We start from the raw sequence: 21,334 nt of genomic DNA on the forward strand, positions 1-21,334 counted from the left end.
TGCGGGCGGGAGGGAAAGCGAGAGGGCATGCTGGGAGTTGTAGTCCGAAGCTGCTCTCACGGCCGCCTCTCCAGCGAGTCCTAGGCTCGCTCCCTCACTAGCCTCTTCACCCAGGCCCAAGCGGTGGGCGTTTCTTCTGAGTCACATGACGGGTAAGGGTGGTCGGTGATTGGCTGAGGGGAGGCGCTTCCGGCGTAGGCCGGCTTGTTTGGGTATTATCGTCACACTATGGCGGCGCGCAGAGCTGAGCTAGCGTGTGTCGACGGCATCCGTGCTGTGGGGACCGGACCGAGCCCTGCACAGCCGCAGGAGCAGCGAGAGGGGCAGGAGGCGGCGCGGGCGTCAGGAGGCGGCTCTGAGGTAAGAGCCCGCCCTTACCGTTCTCCGTTGCGCGGGCGAGGGGCGCCTGCTCTCCACGCGGCCGCTGCCCCGTGGCGCAGTGGAAACGGCAAGGGGCTTCTCGAAGGGCTCCCTGAGGAAACGGGGCACGGTGCCCCCAGGAGCGTCGCGCGAGCCTGCTCTTCTTGGGTGTGGGGCGACTCGGGGCAGAGGCCCTTGGGGAGGTGAGGGCTTCAAGTACGTTTCGGGGCACAGGAACCGAAGCTGGGCTGCCCGTGGCGGCCGCTTGGTAAACGGCAGTTCAGCTAATCCGGTTCTTGCGTTTCTCTTTCTCCCGGGGCGTTATGGCTTCCCCGCCAAAGGGCCGGCAGGCCGTTCTCGCGTAGCCGCACAGAGTCGTAACGACTGCAGCAGCAGGAAGAGATGTCTCTTAATAGGATTTTGTGCGCAAGGTGATATTAATATTTTCCAGCCCTCCTTCCTGGCGAGGGATGGGAGTCTGATACAACAAAATCATATCGATATGGGTTTGCCATACGGATCTCCCAGGCGTTGCTAACAAACACCTGTTCAGAAGGAAGGCTTGCGAGTTTATGTGTGGGCACGCACTGGTTGCCTGTCTGCCTCTTTTAGCCAAACCAAAAATGCAGATCGTTGTTTTTGCTTCTCTCTCTCACGCTGGTGCCCAGCAGCAACTGCGAAGGCCCTAGGTCAGTATAGAAAGGTAAGAAGGATGGACAAAGGCATTGAAACAGCTTTGTCCAAAAGCAACACTAAAAGCCCCTGTGAATTTTTTCCCGTTGGAAAAACAGGCTGGGGTGTGTGTGTTGGTTTGAGCACCTCACCAAGCAGTGGGCAAGAAAGCCATCCATACAACATGTCCTTCATGAAAGGCAAGTGGAAATATGCTAGCTTGGACACTGTCACTCAGGAGTCCTCTGTGCAGCAGCCAAGGAAGCCTTTCCTCTGGCCTTTCCTGATCCAGAGCCTAAAAGAGCAGATGGCTTGATGACATGACCCTGCTTGCCAAAGCAAATCTTAGAGTTAGAAGACTGGTTGCTAATCCAGTTTGTCCAAGAACAGCGGGACACTTGCTACAGTGAACAAAAAAGACTTGAGTACTTGCTTGGATATCTATTATGTACTATTGGAAGAAAATTTTGCTTATGTGGGGTGGTAAATACTAGTAAAATGTAACATGTGAAAAATGGTGTTTGGCTATATTTTGCTACATATCTGAGATGTGAAGTGTGCAAAATATGGGAAACGGGAAGACACCTTTTACATCTCCCAGTATTCTGCTTACGTAAAATGAATTAATCCTGCATACTGAACAGGGAGTTTACAACATATAATAAAAGCAACAACTGGATAATAAAGCAAGACTGCAGTCCTCACCCTAGTTAGAGGGGAGTTAACCACATTGAATTCAGTAGGACTTTTAAGTAGATTGTGCTGCAGAAGAATAATTTATTAATATTAAATCTGACTAGACAGTGAGCTTTAGTAACAACAGCCATTTCAAATCTCACTAAATGGTTAAAAGCAGAATTTTAACTGGTTCTTAAAACTCAAGGAAGGTTGGAAAAGTTCAAAAGAAAGGCTCTGTCTCTTGTAGCCACCCACCTTAGTTCAGAAGGTAGCGGCACATAGAGAGAGACATCCAAGGTCTCAAAAGGTCAGAAAGGACATGAATATCTTGGTAACATCTAAGATTACTTCAGATCATAAATAATTTGAGAGACCATGCTTTTGTGTGAAGAGTTGTAGTTTAATATAATTGCTTTAAAAATATGTGTAAATGTCACTGCAGTTTAGAAGTACAGGGGATGACAATTTTGTGTTTGCTCAAAGCAGGTGTGCTGTTTTCAAACCCAGAAGATAGCAGGTCAGGCTTCTGCGCGATCTACTGACATGCATGATGATGTAGAACACAAGCCCTGCGCAAATCAGGGGTTGTTTGTATACTGTTTGCTCAGTTGCTGGGTAGGGGAGTACAGTGGTGCCTCGCAAGACGAAATTAATCCATTCCGCGAGTCTCTTCATCTAGCGGTTTTTTCGTCTTGTGAAGCAACCCTATTAGCGGATTAGCGCGTTTAGCGGCTATTAAAGGCTTAGCGGCTTAGAAAAGGGGGGGGGAGCGGGGAAAAATCGGAACAGTCGCAAGACGTTTTCGTCTTGCAAAGCAAGCCCATAGGGAAAATTGTCTTGCGAAGCAGCTCAAAAACGGAAAACCCTTTCGTCTAGCGGGTTTTCCATCTTGCAGGGCACCACTGTATTTAAAACATGCTTTGAAAAGCAACTGTTACTCTTTCCACAGGCCCCTAGCCTGTAGAGCCAGTATTATTTAGCATAGTCAAAGTCTGTATCTTAGCACAGCCATGAACTCCAGTATGGTATAAATTTTTGCTTTTGCTTCTAATCTAAAATGGACATAACTACCAACTAGCTCTGAGTTCTCAGTTGCAAATATATTAAATAATAGAGTTTTTAAAAACTTTTGCTTATTAAATACAAGTAAAATTAACAAGGCAAATTAGATCGCTCTCTAGGACATCATAATTTTTTCTGATGCAAACTGAATTGTTAGGTAAAACTAGATAAATCTAACATTGAAACAATAATTGTGCATTTACTGTAGATTGATTTTACTGTACAAAAATTAAAGAATGACCACATTTTAGCAAGCTTACTCCATTTGTTCCTTTGACCCTTAATTAGGTCTTTGAACTATAGATGAAAATTCCCACATGACCTTTTCTGTTTAAGATGATATGCTCAGAAGTCTCCAATATTTTGCATATAGAAATCTTGCTGCTGTCACAAAATATTGATTCCTTGTCCTTTTTTTTCTGTGCAGCAACAGTTTGTCAGGAAAAGAGAGGTTCTAAATAACATCATATCCCATTCCCCCCATGCTATTTTCATTCTTTTTCATTCTTTTTTTTTTGCCAGTCTTTACCAAAAATTCCAATAGGTTAAATTAATAGCTTTTTCTTTTCTAATAAATAGAGCATCAAATATTTTCATTACTTTAATTTCCCTTCATGACCCTATTTCAATAAAAATTGTGGCCAATATTCCATAAACCTTCCCCACCTAATCCGTAGCTTGTTCCTAAAGCTGGAGCCCAGCTAACCCATGCATCTCTCTCCTTACCCGCAAAGCAATTCATACCATCGAGTGGGATGGAATGGAATCTTTCAAATCTTTCAAATATGAAACTGCTTATTGCTGATTTGTTATAAGGTTTTTAAACTGCAGAGTAATTGAGCCGTCGGGTTTGAACACTTGTTACATTCATTTCCCCTGCGGGACATTCCGATAGCTATTAAGAAAGCCTCTTTCCAAAAAATAAACCCGGCATCAGGCTTCCTTTTAAATAAACTTCAAATAAACGTGTAACTAATTTTTGTTTCGAAATTCCCCATGGCACTGAGAGAGCGGGTGTGTGCACATTTAAAAAAACCAACCCTGGGCTGCCCTCCCATTTGGGGATGGAACTCCATTGTCCCCAAAGCAGCCCCCGCTTGGCCTGCGCTTTCCTCGCCGGCAGCCGGCGCCGCAGATGCCTCTTTGACGTCCTTTCTCCCGCGTGCGTGCCCAAGCCCCGCCCACGGCGGCGCGAGCGCCGGCAATAGCCGGGTATTTAAGCAGCAGGGAGCGGAAATCCCTCCTCCACCCCTTGGCGCCCTTCTAGCCCCTGCGCCAGCTTCCGGCTTCGCAGGTTCCTCGGGTCCTCGGTGGTGGTGGACGAGGCAGACGGCGGAGCAGGTAAACCGCTTCCCGCCGCGCTCTCCTCGCGCGCTCAGCTGAGCAACAGCCGCGCATCGGGACAAAAGGCGCCGGTCGTCGTCCCCCGTCTCTCGGCGCCGTCCCTTCCCGGTCCTCGCTTGTCAGGGACCTTCTCCGGCGGCGGGTAGCATCTCCCGCCGCGCTCTTTCTGCCCCGCACGATCCTCAGCTGTTTTCAGGAGAAGTGGACTGTACCGCGAGGGATTGTACCGAGGCGCGGTTAACTAGAAGGGTTTGCTCTGGCATCCCTAGCCTGCTGCTATGTCATTCGTAAAAAACAAATAACACGTAATACAGTACAGGGATACCTCGGGTTACAGACGCTTCAAGATGAGAACAGAAATCTAGTGGCGGCGGCGCAGCAGCAGGAGGCCCCATTAGCTAAAGTGGTGCTTCAGGTTAAGAACGGACCTCCAGAACGAATTAAGTACTTAACCCGAGGTACCACTGTATATGGGGTTTTGTCAATGCGTGTTAACCTCGGGACGAAATACAAATGGGTCTTTTCCGCCTGGGTAACCTGAGCTCTTTTCTCTCCCTTCAAAGCATATGCTGTTTACTGAGGAAGAACCACAAAACTGTAAATTTGGAAGGAGCAGCCCGGACCAGCAGCTGAGGAACAGCAAGTGCGCTGCGCTGAATACAATGTTGCAACATTCAGATACAAATTGCGATGGCGCGGAAAATGCAGGTGCGTTGGAGGAGGCAGAGGATTTTATTCCCAGAAACAGAAATGTGTTGGGAGCAGCATTCTGCCCTCAGGAATTGCGAGAGGAGACCCCTGGAAGAGAAGAGACTCGTACTGACCCACCTGATGGCCAGCAAGATCCAGAAAGTGAGAAGGGCAAAGAGAAAACCTTAGGTATACGACAGTGCTGAACCAGGATAAATAATTGAACATTGACTTTTGAAGTTAGGTTGTCCAGCATTGAAAAAATAGAACACTTGTTTACATTTCTTGATAACATACTTAGCAAAGCAGTCGAAAGAGGGGCTAAGGTGGTGTGAACCAGTGGATCCTCTGCTATAGCCCTGCCAGTTAGGACTGAAGAAGATGTGTATGTGGGGAGAGGGAGTCTTTGTTGTGGCAGCTCTAGTCTGGTGCAGGAGACATGCTCAGATCAGGCCCTTCTCTAATAAAATGACTGGCTTAGGATCAGGTGGATACATCCCTGTCCCTGATCTATCCCCTGTTTTGGAACCCTATGGTAGTTTGTGTCAGCAATAGCTTTTCAACATCCTGTGTTTGGTAGTCACAGTGGAGCCTCTGTGCTACTGGAGTACCTACCCCTCTCCCCCCCCCCCCCGAGCAGAACCTGGCAGATAGAGACTTCCACTCAAGCCTAACTCCCTCTCACTGTTCTGATCACGGGATTAGGACACCCAACAGAAGGTTCTTCTGCTGCCTTGTTCTTTGCTTTCCCCCCCTTTGCTTTATGACATCTAATTTTAGAAAACGGTGAGACATTCTGATAACTGGAGAATAAAGCTATGTTCTACCTTCAGTGTTGGAGGTCGTATGCTGGGAATCGGAAGTGGGAAAATCGCCCTTGTAGTCAAGTCCTGCTTGCGGGCTTCCCTTAGGCCTCTGGTTCGCAATGTGAGAATAGGATCCTGGTCCAGATATGCCTTTTGCCTGATACAGCAAGGCTCTTCTTATGTTTTTTTTATGGTACTTTGAAAAATGCCTTGCTCTGTTTCATCACTTTGTCTTTGAAGTAGAGATCCTAAGAAATGTCCAGTATTCCTACTGTATCAAACTTCTTTTTCAGTAATCTGGCCTTGTATTGTACCAAAGTTCTTGTTGCTTTTTTTGTTGATAATTGCCTAATACTTTGCATTTTCTAGGTATAATTATAAATGTTCCATTTTCTACTATCAACATATGTTACTCAGAGCACAAAATGTTCTGGTAATACTTCTAAAATACTTTTCTTCTTGGTCTGTAGGGAAAGAAGTACTCTTATTGATGCAAGCTTTAAATACTCTTGCTACTCCAGAAGAAAAGTTGGCTGCACTCTGCAAGAAATATGCTGATCTGGTAATTATGTACTACAATTAAAGTCACATGCTTTCTCTGTAGTTGCAAATTAACTTTGTAAACATGCCTAGGTATCTTAGCATTGGAGTTTCATTCCTTTGAATATTCCTACAACCAATAGAAACAGATTGAAATGTCAAATGTCAAGAACAATTAAACATCTTAATGTTGTTATTTGCACCGTTTCTATACTGCTTAATATCACCCTGGTTAAAGCTTATTATAACGGGATAATGGAAAAAATATTTTTTTATGTATGTTATTTGGCACTGTCCTCTCAAAAGTGCAGGAACCTTTTAAGCTCCTGGTTGCATGTTAAGACATTATTTGGTTTTGATAAAGGTGAGGAAGCAGAACTATACTTTCTGTTGCCCCTATTGCTGCTTCATTCAAAGACTCTCTAATTCAGGGGTGGGAAACCTGTGACTCAGAAGCAATTTAGTGCAGCAGCAACTGGACAGTCATAGGTTCCACATCCAAGCTGTAATTGGAATATGTATAAATACAGAGGAAATGGTATTTACATATGCTTTGGCTAGGTGTTTTTAGTCAAGACACCAGCTATCATTCAGCTGTATTGTTGACTGCAAGATTGCCTGTTCCCTCTCGCATGCACAATGGATAATTCTTCGAGAAAAGAGTGTATGCAATTTCTGTTTATGTGGGATCATGCCCCTAGTTCCTGGGTTATATCCAACATGTCCGCATGACAGCAGACTGGACTTCTACTTATGCAACAGGTCTTCCCCTTCTTCTCCTTCCCCCTGCACATACCCCACATCTGCTGTGTATTCAATTCAGAAAATGTTTAGAATGTAACAAATCTTGAGTAAAGAATTCTATAGATGAAGGTCAACATATGAGAGGTTGTCTATGTGCACTTATTGTCTTGTCAGACAAAAAGTTCTAAAAGATTTGCTGAGAAATTTGCCTTAAGTCATGGAAGGACAATGTGGAAAGAAGAAAGAATTGTGGATTCCAAAGTCACAAGATTCTAAAAGAAACTAGCATTGTGAATCCTGTTCTGAAGCTAGTTCAGAAGTAAAGAGGAATATTGGTTATAGGTGTATGCATTGTGTGGTGGCGGAGTTGATGGGGGTAAGGACACCTGGCCATCACCACAGTCCAAGCTTCCAGTTATACTACAAGGGTAGCAAAGATTGCAAACTAAAATAACTGGGAGGTGTTGACCCTCTTCTTTAAAATACAGTCATACCTCATGTTAGGTTTGTTTCGTGTTACGTTCTTTCAGGTTACTTCCCGCGGCGACCCAGAAGTACCAGAAAGGGTTACTTCCGGGTTTCGCCACTCACGCATGCGCACAAGCACCAAATTGCGCCACGCACCTACGCAGATACGGCGCTTCAGGTTGTGCTCTTTTCATGTTGCGAATGGGCCTCCGGAACGGGTCCCGCTCACAACCAGAGGTACCACTGTAGATCTCTCCAGTCTGGATAAGAGGCCCTAGCAGTCCTCAATCTTACCTGGATTTGATTATGCTCATTTATAATGAAATGAAACATAATCCAAGTGAATAGCTCAGTTGGTTAGTGTTTGGTGCTGATAACTCCAAGGTTGCAGGTTTGATCCCTCTAAGGGGCAGCTGCATATTCCTGCATTGCAGGGAGTTGGACTAGATGATCCTCAGGCTCCCTTCAATTTTTACAATTTTATGATTCTGTAGCAAGTTGTGATTGTGAGGTTCTGGTTCTGTTGGCTTATGGCCTATTTATCTGATTGATTAAAAACAAATGCAATCCGTTGGAGACTGTAGCTACAGAAAACCACTTCAGTTCTAAAGGGTAATGGCAAAGAATAGGTTGGGGGTTTTTTTAACCTCTTCTTTTTCTCATTTAGTTGGAGGAGAGCCGAAATGTTCAAAGGCAAATGAAGATGTTGCAGAAGAAACAAGCACAGGTTGTGAAAGAGAAGGTCCACTTGCAGAGTGAGCACAGCAAGGCCATTCTAGCACGCAGCAAACTGGAATCTCTCTGTCGTGAGCTTCAACGCCATAATAAAACTTTAAAGGTCAGTTTGATAAGATAGTACATGAAGCAGATTCTGAGAGCAATATGATTTTCTAAAAATAGGGTGGCTGCTGGAATATATAAACAATAGTATAGCAAAATGGAAAACAATTGGGAGTGGATGGAAACACAGTCTATTGAGCACCAGTTTAGTTTATTCCTTGATGCTATGTTATAGCAAAGAAGCTTGATCCTCTAGAAGTTGACTGCTGGTTATCCCCTGGAAATGTGTCTCTGAACAAGGTTGTTAATACATTTTACACTGGGACCCAGGGATAAGAGGCTAGAAAGCAGGTGGGCTTCTCTCAGTTTGTGTCCAGCTCTAAACCCATATTGGATGCAATGAATTATTGCAAGTACAGTGTGACAAGGATGTAGTAGTAAGAGCACTTGAGATGATTAAGCAGCATACAGAAGGGTGGTATGGGGTATTGTCATGCCAAAGACAAGGTGGTTCTTTTATAATGAGATTCAGAAGCAATACAAAATACACAAGTGAGTGAGAAGATTTAAAGATTTTATTCCAAAACAGCAAGCAATATATACATACCAAGCAAGCACTTCAATCTGCTACTTGGAAGCCTTCAGGAAGCGGCAAAGCGACTCCCCCAGGTAGCCTCAGTCTGCACGGCCCTGCAGCCGATCAGTCCATGCACGAGCTTCAAAAAAAACCTGCCCAAACTGTCCAATTTTATAGATAGCCTGTGTGGCTTCCAAGACTGGTTACGTGCAGATCATCCATTAGCCACCCCCTCCCACTGCTTCACTTTCTCAAAACAATGTCAAACATCAAAGAAGGCACTATCCTCCACAACTAAGGAAGGCAGCTGTGTGGGGGTGGTTCACCTCCTCCCAACATTCTCAGGACATTAAAGACTGTTCTCACACCATCAAAAAACTTAACAAGAGCAAAGAGAGGGGGGAATGTCCACCCCTCCTTCCCTGTTCCCAGCTCTGGAAATCAGTTTTTGACTCTCCCTGACACTCCCTAGCATCCTTTGGGGAGATTAGTTCTCTAAGTAACAAGCCTCAGCCCCATTTAAGGAGATCTGCTGGTGCCTCCTGCTGCATTACAAAGTCTAGTCTACGTGATGCAGTATCCCATAGAGTCCTAGCAAATAGCACATTGAGGAAAGGCCATTAGTAGTTGTAAAGCACAGAGGACTCACTGCTACTGGTTTAGATGGGCCAGTGGACTCAGTATAAGGAAGTTTATTAAGTTCTTGTGCTCTGATGAAGTGGGGGAGGAGATTGGGGGCAAGGCAATACTGTTCTTTTCCTAGCTCCTGTGGAGATAGCATCACTCCAAGTGTGAATTGTATCCTCCTTCCCTTATTCCATCCTGAAGTTAAAGCTATGATATTGTTAGCACTTTGGGAAGTAGCTGTAGTGACGTGCAACTGTTCTGGAAAAAACAACCTGATTCTTCAGTTAGATCAGCCCTTAATTCATGGAAATGTGCTACTACTCGCTTTTGTTGATAGTTGTAGTTAAGTAGAAGTTAAAATTAGGGTGTCCTACTAGACCCGTCAGTCACAAAGTTTGACCAGCCTGGTTCTAGATAAAAGAGTTATTTTGCATACCATGCGCTTGTACTTCAATGGAGGCAGGAGCTTGTCTGCATATTTAAGGCAGGAGCAAGAACAGCAAGTTGGACCTCATGCTGGGTGTTGGTGTAGATCTTGTGGTGACTATTGATTCTCATGAGGCAGAGGTGTGGAAGCACAACAACAAAGGCCCTGCTGTGGAAAACAATTGATAGCTCCTTGTTCCCCCAAAATATAGACTTGCTTGCTTCAGTAGAAACCAGCCTATTTTGCAAATGAAGTGACAATAACTGTCTGGTGCTAGTAGCTGCTGGTACGTGGAAAAGAATTTATTTATAAGCTGCTTTCTTTTGCTGATTCAAGCTCATAGCCACCACGTCTCCAGTTCAAGAGGTATAACTTAATAATTGTGCCTCAGCAACAAAACCTACTGAGAAGCTTCTGTATCCTGGTTGGAGAGCAAAACAGTGCATGTTCATGTGTCTTATAGGCAAATTGTTCCAGAGAAGTGGAAGCTAGCATCCATTCCAAGGGACTAAACCATTAAGATGACATTGGCCTGATTTTTTTTTTTTATTGTTGTCCAAAATAATTAGTAAAAACACGTTGCTTTAATCTCTCTTGGTAAAAGGAAGAGAACATGCAACAAGCCCGTGAAGAGGAAGAGAGACGTAAAGAAGCAACTGCCCACTTCCAGATCACACTAAATGAAATTCAGGCACAGCTGGAACAGCATGGCATACACAATGCAAAGCTTCGCCAGGAAAATATTGAATTAGGAGAGAAGTTGAAGAAACTTGTAGAACAATATACGCTGCGAGAAGAAGTAAGTGGATTTATTAGTCCTTCACTGTTTTAGACACTGCTTTGTTATTCAATAGCATTTCATTTTGGAATATTACAGCTTGATGATAAATTATCTCACATGAACATATTTACTCTTAGGTTTGAATGTGATGCTTCTGACTGCAGGAAATGCATTTGACAAAGTAATTAATAATCAAAGGTCACACGTAGAAGGAAGGAGACATCATTTAAAGCTTGACTTCATAAGATGCAGTATTTGCACAATATAAAGAAATACAGAAAGGAATACAAATTCTACTTACCTCAACTTAGGAGCAAATGTTTGATCTATACAATGTTTCTGTATAGTCATGTGGGGAACCTGTGGCCCTCCACCTGCGCTCTTGACTTTATAATCCCTGTCCATTGGTCATGCTGACTGGGGCTGATGAGAGTTGCAGTCCAGCAATAATCTGGAAGGCCACAGGTTCTGGCTCTTTCAGACACTCTGGGTTGTATCCAGAGTTGCCATTCAACGAATGGAATAGTTCCTTCAATTTACAGAGAGGGCAGAGCTCCAGTGAAGGCTCTGCTGAAGAAACAAGGAGGGCCATTATTTTCACTGACTCCACCCGCAGCACCCCATGTCATCTCTTACTCTGTGATGGAGGGTCCATTACCCTGCCCTCCAGTCAGATTTTCAACAGGTATCAGGGGAAGAAAGAATTCACAAATGTTGCTTTCTTCCATAGTATTGTCCCATGTTTTGCTCGGTGCAGCTCTAAATCAAACCCTCTCTTGTTGCCCTGCCCTTCCTCCTGGAAGCAAGGGTAAATTGGTAAACATGGTAAATTGGGTTGAGAGAAAGTACCAGTCCAAGAGTTACCTTAAGAGTGAACACATACAGATGTTCTCCATTTTACATTTTAAAAATGCTGTTGCATTCCTTCGGGGATCCATAAGACACTCTTATTGAAATTCCACAGTGTTTAAATTGCACCAGTTAACTAAATAGAAACTCTGAATGGCATTATTATTATTATTATTATTTTATTTTCTTTACCACCCTCTTCAAACTTCAGTTACTGTTTGTTCTATTTAGTATTGAATAATCCACTGTATAGTGTGTCTTACAGAGTTAATGCTGCCAAACAATACTATTTGAAATCAGCTTCTGGTTATCTACGTTTCATCTCGATGGCTGTACTTCTCAGTCTTCGATCCTGCTCCTTAATAAAATAAAAAAGCCTCTACTATAAGTCAAGCTGTTAAACATTTTCTCAAGCCTGCTTCTGCTTACTTGTTTTTGAAGTGCCGCAGATTACTATATTCTGTGTTAGAATCAGAATTTATGTTTGTGGGGTGTATGTGCAGCACCTGTTGCTTAATGGTGTAATCCTGTGCATGTTTACTCAGAAGTAAGCCTACTCTGTTAAGCGGGGTTACTAAGTGTGCATAGGATTGCAGCCTGCATGTGTTTCGTCAGTCATACATTGGTGGTGGTCACTTCGATTTCAAGGGTTTTTTGATGGTGTCGAAACTGCTAGCACGTTTTCCAGGTTAAGCATGGCTTTCCGTATGTGGTGGTGGCCAGTTAGTTAAACCAGGTAAGAGCCATGATGAACATGAGGGTAACTTTAAAGTTTTTTTTTAAAAAAAAGATTCAGTTTTGAATCTTTTGAAAAGGTTTACTAGGTATTGATGGTACCAACATTCATGCTTTCTTCTAGCACATGGACAAAGTCTTCAAGCATAAAGAACTGCAACAGCAGCTGGTAGATGCCAAGCTTCAGCAGACAACTCAGCTAATAAAAGAAGCAGAAGAGAAGCATCAGAGAGAGAGGGAGTTTGTAAGTATTTCTGATTGCATGAAAAGTATTTGGATATGCCTGAATTTTCCCTCTGGTAGTAACTTGGTACAGTAGTGTGTTTTAGGCCTGAAACTAGAACTAGAACAAATGGTAAACTGCTCCATTTGAATTTTCTGTCTCGTGCTTACTGTATGTTAGCAAACTTATCTGTAATCTGTATAGGTCATAAGTCCTCTAGAGTGGGCAGTTTGGCAACTTCTACACAGTTCACTAGCATGGAGTAAATTTGTAGCACTAAAATGTATAATATATAAATAATAAAAGTCATGTATGCATGTATTTGTACCCCACCCATCTGACTGGGTTGCCCCAGCCCCTCTGGGCAGCCTCCAGCACATATAAAAACATAGTAAGACCTATGCAGGGCTACCTTCGGATGTTTCCTAAATGTTATATAATTACTCATCTCCTTAACATCTGATGGGAGGGCATTCCACAGGGTGGGCACCTAGTTCCCTGTAGCTTCAGTTCTTGCAGTGTGGGAACTGCCAGAAGGCCCTCGGTGCTGGATCTCTCCGGGGTGAATGATGGGGGGGGGGTGGAGATGCTCTTTCAGGTATACATATATATGCAACTTTGTTTCTTGCTGGTCTCATTACCTCTTAGCAGCTTAGTACGTAATGCATTTCTACATGCCATTATTTTTTCTTCTGCTCGGAAGAAATACAGATGTGTTAACTCCTGATGGCTGGGATGCCTAGCAGTTTTAAGAGAGCATTAAAAAAAACTGCTACAAGAAAATCTTCAGATTAACATATTTATAATTCCATACATTCAAAATATTTTGAACAGATATTCTGTAGTTACTCAACAAAGCTGTGTATTTTTAGTGAACCATTAAAGTATGTTGCCGAACACGAGATCATCATGTTGTGTGATCCATGGTGCATTAAATTCTTCAGTGCACTTAAACTCAGAACATCTTTCCAGTGATGTTCATTCAAAACCAAAGCTTTACCTTTGCAGAGAAAAATTTGCAGTAGTGTTGTAGAATCTCCAGTAGTTAGGATATAGTAACCAGTGATACTATATACTATATAGGAGTGGAAATCTGCAGTAGTGTTAATAGGAACTGCTAAACAAAACCAAATACAGTAAGACTGGCTAAATATGTTCATATTTTTGAATTTATTTGTAAATTTGTCTCTCTCATGTATCACCACTTTAATTGACCTTAAGAAAACAAATACATTTGTTCTAATTGACTTTGAAAAAATGGCTCTAAATTTGAATGCCGGCTGGTAAGTTTCTTCATCTTCTGCCAATAAATAACTTTGTTTAAAATCTCTTACATAAAATAGGAAGAATAAAGGCATAGCAAAATGTAGATGATGTGCTTTCTTTGGTTTAAAAGTAATGAAGAGACAATACAATTTCTCTTCCTCTTCAGCTACTAAAAGAGGCTACTGAGTCTAGACACAAGTGTGAACAGATGAAACAGCAAGAAGCTCAATTAAAACAGCAGGTAAACTAATTTAAACATTTTCTGCATTAAGGATGTTAATCACTTAGTTACAAACTTGGTTGAGAAAATTATTTGTTTTCTTAGAATTTCTAAAACATTTTCAGAAACTAGCAAATCAGTGAAATAAGTTGGAAACCCACAAGGAGCCCCTGGGAAAGGGAAGATAAAAGGAGTTGGGAAATTCCACCCCCCTTGGAAGATTGGTGAACTCTTGAGATAATGAGTAGCTTCCTGCTCACCTGGCCCCCTAAATCTGTTCTGGTCTTCCCCTCAACTTTTCCTGCTAGATTTGGGGAGGGCACATGAGAGGAGAGGGAGTAGTTCTATTGCACAAGGGGAAATCCTTGCACTAGCTTGAGCACATTATTATTGTTATTGTTATAAAACAGTATATTAACTCATTTCTTGTTCTGATGGTGCTGGGTACGTTTTGGCTGGTCTCTGGCAAATTCACAGGACTATTATTTTTCTCCAAGGTGGCTGTTTTTGGGCCATAATGCAGGTACTTGTGAAACCATTCTTGTGAGTGGGTTTATCACTTTAAGTGGCTGCTCTTATGTCATGCTAGGTAAGTCTCAAAAATCAGACTTTCCTAGTGTATGATGATCCCACTAACAAGAATAGATTTTAATATGAACCTCCACTGCATGATGCCACGTGGAAAAGTTCTACCTTGTGGCAAAAAGTTCTAATGCCTTGGTTCTTGGTTTGGTAGTGCCCTGCCTAAATCTAAATGCTGTTGGATTTACTTCATTTTTCCAATGCTTACTAATAGTGCATGGGAAAGTACCCCTGAGAAACTCAGTGCTGAAACAAATTGCATACTAACCTATAATATTGGCAATGACTTAACAATATTAAAACCATTTTTGTGCACCCAGTGGCTTGGCTTTTTTGTTCTATGCCTTATTCTGCAGCGTAATGTAAAAGAGATCTTGGTTAATAGTGGCACAAATAAGCAGTTCAATTGGGAATTTAGTTTCTAGAATGATTTTGGCAAAAACATGTCTTGTGTGGTGTCCTGAAAGGTTTGTGATGGATTTACATGTCACGTTTTGTGGAGGACTGATAAGATATGTTCACCCATGACAGCTCAACCACTCACAAACTTGTTATTCCTGTAGTACCTTCCCTTCCACCTCAAGATTTGCGTCATTGTTGCATACTATGCAAATAAAAGAATTTGTATTACTTTAATATGGGTTAGGTATCCTACAGTGCAATCCTACACACGTCTACTCAGGAGAAAGCACCATTAAGTTCAGTGCAACTTTCTCCCAGGTACCTGTGTGTAGCATTGCATCCTTAATCTGTTGGTTCTAAGAGAGGAGTGGGAGAACGAATGGTTAGTTTGCAAGATTTTTCCTAGGGCACATGCATAGGTGGTGGTTGAGTTTAAAACTTGAGTGAATAGAGCTTAGATAAAAGTTCTTCAGAGGAGGAAATGGGTTCAAAGCCGTTCACTTCAGTGGGACTACTCATGGGACTACTTTGTTGACTACAACCCAGCAAACCCAGCAAAACAAAGAATCATTTATTCTCATTATTTTTAACTCCTTTAGCATGCTGTTCTGCTTTGAAAGCCACCTCATCCTTAGATAATTGTCACATAAGTGAAGTTCAGTCTTTTGAAATCACATATTTCACTGTTTACCAAATAGTGGAATTTCCATTGTGTAGCTACTGCATTTTATGTGTAACTCTAAATATTGCACATGTATAGAGGACTTAAGCATTGTCTCCTTCAGCTTTCTCTCTACATGGATAAATTTGAAGAATTCCAGACAACAATGGCAAAGAGCAACGAACTTTTCACAACATTCAGGCAAGAGATGGAAAAGGTACTTTGTTTACATGCATTATTTTCTGATCTGCCTCATTCATTCATTTACAGTGGGGAGATTGTAGTAAGACTGCAGCCTTTTCAGTGGAGGCTGGTCCATAAGGGTGAATGGGACAGTGCCCCACCAACCTTACTCTCCCCTTATCCAGCTCCCAGCCACCTGCCTGCCTCCAGGGTTGGCATTTCCTGTCAGAATCCTCCACCTTAGCCTCGGTTTTGCCCTCGTGGAATGCAGCAGGGAGGCGGACAGACACAAAACTAGAATGAGTTGGTTCCACCTGCCATAGACTCTTGCTATGGTCCGCCCTCCCAGTCCTAGTGGCCGAATCCTATATACATTCACCCATGAGTAAGACCCATTGAACTCAGTGAAACTTAACTTCTGAGAAAAGAGGTATAGAATTGCACTGTGAAAGAGACCTAGCTAGCCTGTGCACATCTTAATTATTTAAATCACCACCGTTAAAAGTTATTAATGATTTTAATTACTAAAATGCCAATAACTGAGTGATCTTGGTATGCTTTTCTTGTGGGAGATATTATAGTGCACTTAAAACAAAAACCTTTAAATGAAACATGTAGGGAGGAGAGGGGAGAAAGTTCCATTGCACAAGGGAAAATCCTCCTACTGATGGAACATTCACCTTAGCACTGGGTTGAATTCCTCCCATAATGTGTGTTTTTTTTCCAGTTTAACATCTCATTTTAAACAGTGAGCTTGAGTGACTTAAGAATAAAGAGGCATTGAGACTTAAAAGGTAGGGTTGGCTAATCTTAGGCCTCAGGCACCAGCAGGCTGAGGCTCATGGGAGTTAGTGGTCACCAAAAGGCTGATCATCCTGGTTTTAAGTAGTGAAATGTTTTTGCTTAAAAGAAATCAATAACTTTAACGTTTCAGATGACCAAGAAGATAAAAAAACTGGAAAAAGAAATAATAGTTTGGCGCACAAAATGGGAAAACAACAACAAAGCTCTCTTGCAAATGGCTGAAGAAGTGAGTATTAGGTTTCATGATTAAAAATCCAGTGTGCCTTATATATTATGCAGGTAGCCTGTTTTGTATAGCTTTGTAGAATGTGAAGTTGAATCAAAACCACCAGGTCTCCAACCCGTCATTGGAAAGCAGACTGTACAAAAGCAGCTAAGAAAAGCTTTAGATTTTATTATGTTTGTGGATAAGCTTGTTGATGTCATGATCCATACAAATAATTTGGCTGTCTTGGTGAACAAATTTATTTCGAATAGATGTCTTCAATCATATTCTAAATACATTGGGCAGTGTATGCTGCTAAGTGATTTCACTAGTGCAGTTTAACTTGCCTTCCCTATGTACCCCCTGCACCCTTCCCAAATCTGCTCCAAAGGGTTGGTGGGACCCCAGAACAGATTTAGGGGTTGCACAGAGGGAGGCGAAGTTCTGATTCACAGCCAAAAGTCCTTGCACTAGCAGCAGCTCTTTGTTCTATACTGCCTGTTGTCTTTCTTTTTCTCTTGTGAAATAGTTACCAGTTATTTTTATACAAATCACTTTTATTAATATCTTCTGGTTAAACAAGGGAGGGCCGTGCTTAATGCTCCTAAACATATAATTTATTATCTTGTTTCTGAACATTTCAAGTATTTCTAGCATGCTCTTCATTGTAATGCAGGGTACAACAATACAGTGGTGCCTCGCAAGACGAAAAGAATCCGTTCTGTGATTCTCTTCATCTAGCGGTTTTTTCGTCTTGCGAAGCAAGCCCATTGGCGGATTAGCGCTATTAGCGGCTTTTAGCGGCTTATCGGATCAGCTGATAAGCGGCTTAGTGGCTTAGAAAAGGGGGGGGGTAAAAAACCCGCAGGAACTCGCAAGACATTGTCGTCTTGCGAAGCAAGCCCATGGGAGATTCGTTTTGCGAAGCACCTCCAAAACGGAAAACTCTTTCGTCTAGCGAGTTTTCCGTCTTGCGAGGCATTCGTCTTGCGGGGCACCACTGTATATAAATGAAAACCAACCAAACATGCAATCCTAAAATAAAAAGAGCAGATAATATTACAGCATCCGCAGCAACGAGGAATAATCAGAAACAGGTCACACAAACGTCATCATGTGCAATCTCTTGCTTGTTTTCTGCAGAAAACAGTGAAGGACAAAGAATACAAAGGCTTCCAAATAAAACTGGAGCGTTTGGAAAAGCTGTGCAGGGCTCTTCAAACAGAAAGGAATGAGCTGAATGAGAAGGTGGAAGTTCTTAAGGAACAGGTTTCTTTAAGAGAAACAGATGTTGATCTCGCTGTGCATGTACTCCAGTCATGCACACTCAATTCGCATGAGGAACTGGGGAGTTCTACCAATGGAGCGCAAGAAGGAATTCAGCCAGATCCTGAATCATCAGTGGCAAATGAAGGCTCTGAAAAAACTGTTTGCCTGGGTTCCATTCCTACTGCAGATTTTGTTGACTAAAAGTGTAAACACTGTATTGAGAGATATATTTTGTGTATAACTTTAACTGGTGGTGGTAACTCTTAGTTTTGTGGTGAAAATTTTCTTACTTTTTCTACCATATCTGTATTTTCTTAGAACAGAACTTGCCTGGTACAGGAAGCTGCATAGCGGCTATTGAATAGCTTATCTATAAATTTTCCACAACTGTGTTGCACATCTGCCTCGTTTTTTAAAACAGAACTCATAAAGGATGCATGCAGATTCCTTCCTTCTGACCCCATAGCACACATCACCATGTCATCTAAGACTCGTGTACAGATTTAACATCATGTCAGGGGAACAACTGTGGCCAGAGTGTTGCAGACTCGGGTTTGGGGGCGGGGGAGGGAATCGTTGGTTCTATTAAGTGAATTAAGGCTTAGTATTGAATTGTAATGACCAAATACTACAGTGAACTGTAATTGGAGATGTGATGGCCAGTGGAAGCTCATTACTGGATTCATATATGAACAAAACTAAAAACTCTTACAGGGTTTAGTGTAGCTGCAGTCTTGCCTACAGCTTTGAAATCTATATAATTTTGCAACTGGAAAACAGGGTGTACAACTCACATATTTCTCAGGATTGTCCTGCACAGTCAATTCATAGACGGAGTGACTGTTGCCTGACCTGTTAAAGTGAAGAAAGAAGGGAAGAAAACAGGCGCTCAGAAGTTTGTCCAGTTAACCACCGACCAAAACTCAGATGCATTTTGAGCACACTTTTGCATCATCCTGGAGATAAAACCTTAATAGTTAAAACCTACTGCCTACAAATGCATGTGTGTAGTTGTGGCTTTTCTGATAAAACAAAATGCAATGGGGTTTTGGTTTGTGGGTGCAAGGCAAAAGTACTTTTTTCTGCCATTATTTCTTCACTAGGTTTGGTGCCTAATTAGCATGAAATAATGAACAGCTACAAAGGTGTTCACTGAAAATGAGTGTAATGACCAATAACGCTCCATCTGTTGGTCCCTTTAATAGACAGTACAGCAGACCATAATGCACATATTTGACTGGAAACATGTTCCCATGAAAACTTACTTGCCTATTTAACAAGGATAGGTCAGAGTATAGATAATACAGTTTGTCGTCTAGGGATGGAGGGGGAATACTCTGATCTGTTTTCTCAACTATTGCTTTTTGTAAAATAAAAATGTATGACTAGATAAAACACACCTGTAAGCAAAAGTGCCTTCTGGTATCTATAGGTTACCTGGTAGATTTGGCACATCAGTTAACTAATATACAGCAAGCGAGGCTCCACTTTATTTTTGTTGCGTTTGTGGTTAGTGTTGTGAATGTAGATTGACCTGGAAAAGCCCAGATACCCCCATAATTTGGACTTGTGTTTCTTTTATTTATTTAAAAGACAGGGACCAATAGTGTTTTCTTTGTTAATGTTAGGCAGAGTGCTACTAGGTCAGAAGCTGCTGTTTAACTCTGCCTTGCAGTTAGTAGCTTTCTAGTTGCTGGTTGTTTTGAAAAATACAAATACTCCTATTTCTGGTATTTAATTTGGTTTTCATTTTTAAGAGATTTCTGACTCAAGCACATAATTGTTGGCAGGTTCTCTCCTTGCCTACCCATTCTCTCTGAGTTGCAGAATACTTGAATGTTCAGGCTATGTTGCTATGTGCTACCCTTTTCCTGGTGAAATGTACAGAATGGAAATAGATGTCTTGAAAGGAAATAAAGGTTGGATCACACCTACTGAATGTTACCTAATACCATTGAGCAAAATTAAATTGGCATCTGCAGTGACCTAATTTGGAAACTGGCCAGTTAATATTCCTTATAAGGTGCATTTGCAGTTTTTTCTTTTCTTTTTTGGTATGCATTTCAAGTACAGTAAAAGAAAGCAAAGCTGGTGGGAGGTTTACAGTGAGGAAGGGTAGAATGAGCTTTGTCTGTCATAACCATTTGATTGTAATTGATTCCGGAGAGAAATTTTCTGATGTTTCCTTTAAAAAACAAATCAAAAAACCTTGTCCAATACTTTAAAGCATATATGTGTAAGCAAAGACGTCATAGTAAATAATTTGAAACTGAATGCAATTTTGAAGGACCGAACTGCGGTGTATCTGAACCATCCCATCCCACCCCACCAACCCAATGTATGTGGTTGCCTTGCCTGTAGCCAGGATTGGTGTAACGTTTGCTCTCTTTAGAGAAGAGTAGACTTTAGGTCCTGGTGCATTAAAAATTGCTTCCACGTTATAGCTAAAAACACCCTAAGGATTGTGGCCACTAATACTTAAAAGTAATTGAATTGACTATTCTTTCTGGTTCCTGTCTTTTCTAAGTGTAGAACTAAATTTTGTTTCCTGAAATCTTAAGACATTCCATACATTGACCAGTGAGAGGGCCAGCATGGGATAAGCGCAGTCCTTGTCTGATCTGGAATTGCGCTGCTGTTCTCCAGCTCCTTTTTCCAATGTACTTCCACCTGTACAACCCATGCTTACCACTGGCAGCTGCTTTAATGTGCGAATTCCAGTAATCATGTGCTAAATTTAAGGCTGTTGCTTGTACCGTGCATCTCTTTATACCTTTTGCAGTGATGCGTACAGTGTAGGGGGGGGGAGTGCACTGTTTTTCCTATTGCATAACCGGTGGTTCAAATCTGCCGATTAAGCCCTAGAATCTTAAACTATTCTCACACAGGACCCTCAAAGCCAACACTCTTTTTCATTTGTAATTCTTAAGTGTATTTGCATACATGCTTGGGGGCTGTATCTTTCCAATCCGTTCTCCTCTCTCTATTACACCTGGTTATGTTACCGTTCAGTTCTCAGGTGTTGCAGAAAATCTACCTCTTCAGACTGTAGATGGAAATAACTGTGAAAAGTGATGCAGATATTTAGTTTGTGCCGAACACTCTGCTTTATTTTTACAACCCATACCTGCTTTCATGAAAAAGAAATGCTGAATAAAATAGCCAGTCTTGTTTTTGCTTTTTAAGAACATTTTGTAGAGATTTTTCACTAATGTGAATCTGAAATTTTATCTACTCAGTTCTGTATAAATTAAGTAAATATGTGTGCTTAATATACTAGGCTATGTGGTTTTTTTTGTGTGTTTTTTTTAGAGTTCTCAACTAAATTTCACTTTTCTGGCTGTAGGTCTTGTCCATAGATAGGTGGTGTTCCCTCTAC

At 41.9% G+C, this 21,334-nt stretch overlaps 1 protein-coding gene across 4 annotated transcripts; it reads left to right on the forward strand.

The window, feature by feature from the left end:
- Window positions 1–98: 98 nt before the first annotated feature.
- On the forward strand, window positions 99–21,229 carry TXLNG (taxilin gamma). Of its 4 annotated transcripts, none has more exons than XM_083501988.1 (10): window positions 99–360; window positions 4,680–4,995; window positions 6,083–6,174; window positions 8,032–8,202; window positions 10,380–10,574; window positions 12,265–12,384; window positions 13,796–13,870; window positions 15,619–15,711; window positions 16,612–16,707; window positions 17,830–21,229. In XM_083501988.1, the coding sequence occupies exons 1-10, from the start codon at window positions 229–231 to the stop codon at window positions 18,154–18,156; spliced, it is 1,617 nt and encodes a 538-aa protein (XP_083358114.1). In that variant the 5' UTR covers window positions 99–228; the 3' UTR covers window positions 18,157–21,229. The 4 variants fall into 4 exon arrangements, with proteins under 4 accessions (XP_083358114.1, XP_083358116.1, XP_083358117.1 ...); XM_083501990.1 differs by having other exon boundaries at window positions 188–360; window positions 4,680–4,824; XM_083501991.1 differs by lacking the exon at window positions 99–360 and adding an exon at window positions 3,941–4,113 and having other exon boundaries at window positions 4,680–4,824.
- Window positions 21,230–21,334: the final 105 nt, after the last annotated feature.

Source organism: Podarcis liolepis (genome assembly GCF_965112155.1).
Source record: "Podarcis liolepis genome assembly, chromosome: 4".
Lineage (NCBI taxonomy): Eukaryota > Metazoa > Chordata > Lepidosauria > Squamata > Lacertidae > Podarcis > Podarcis liolepis.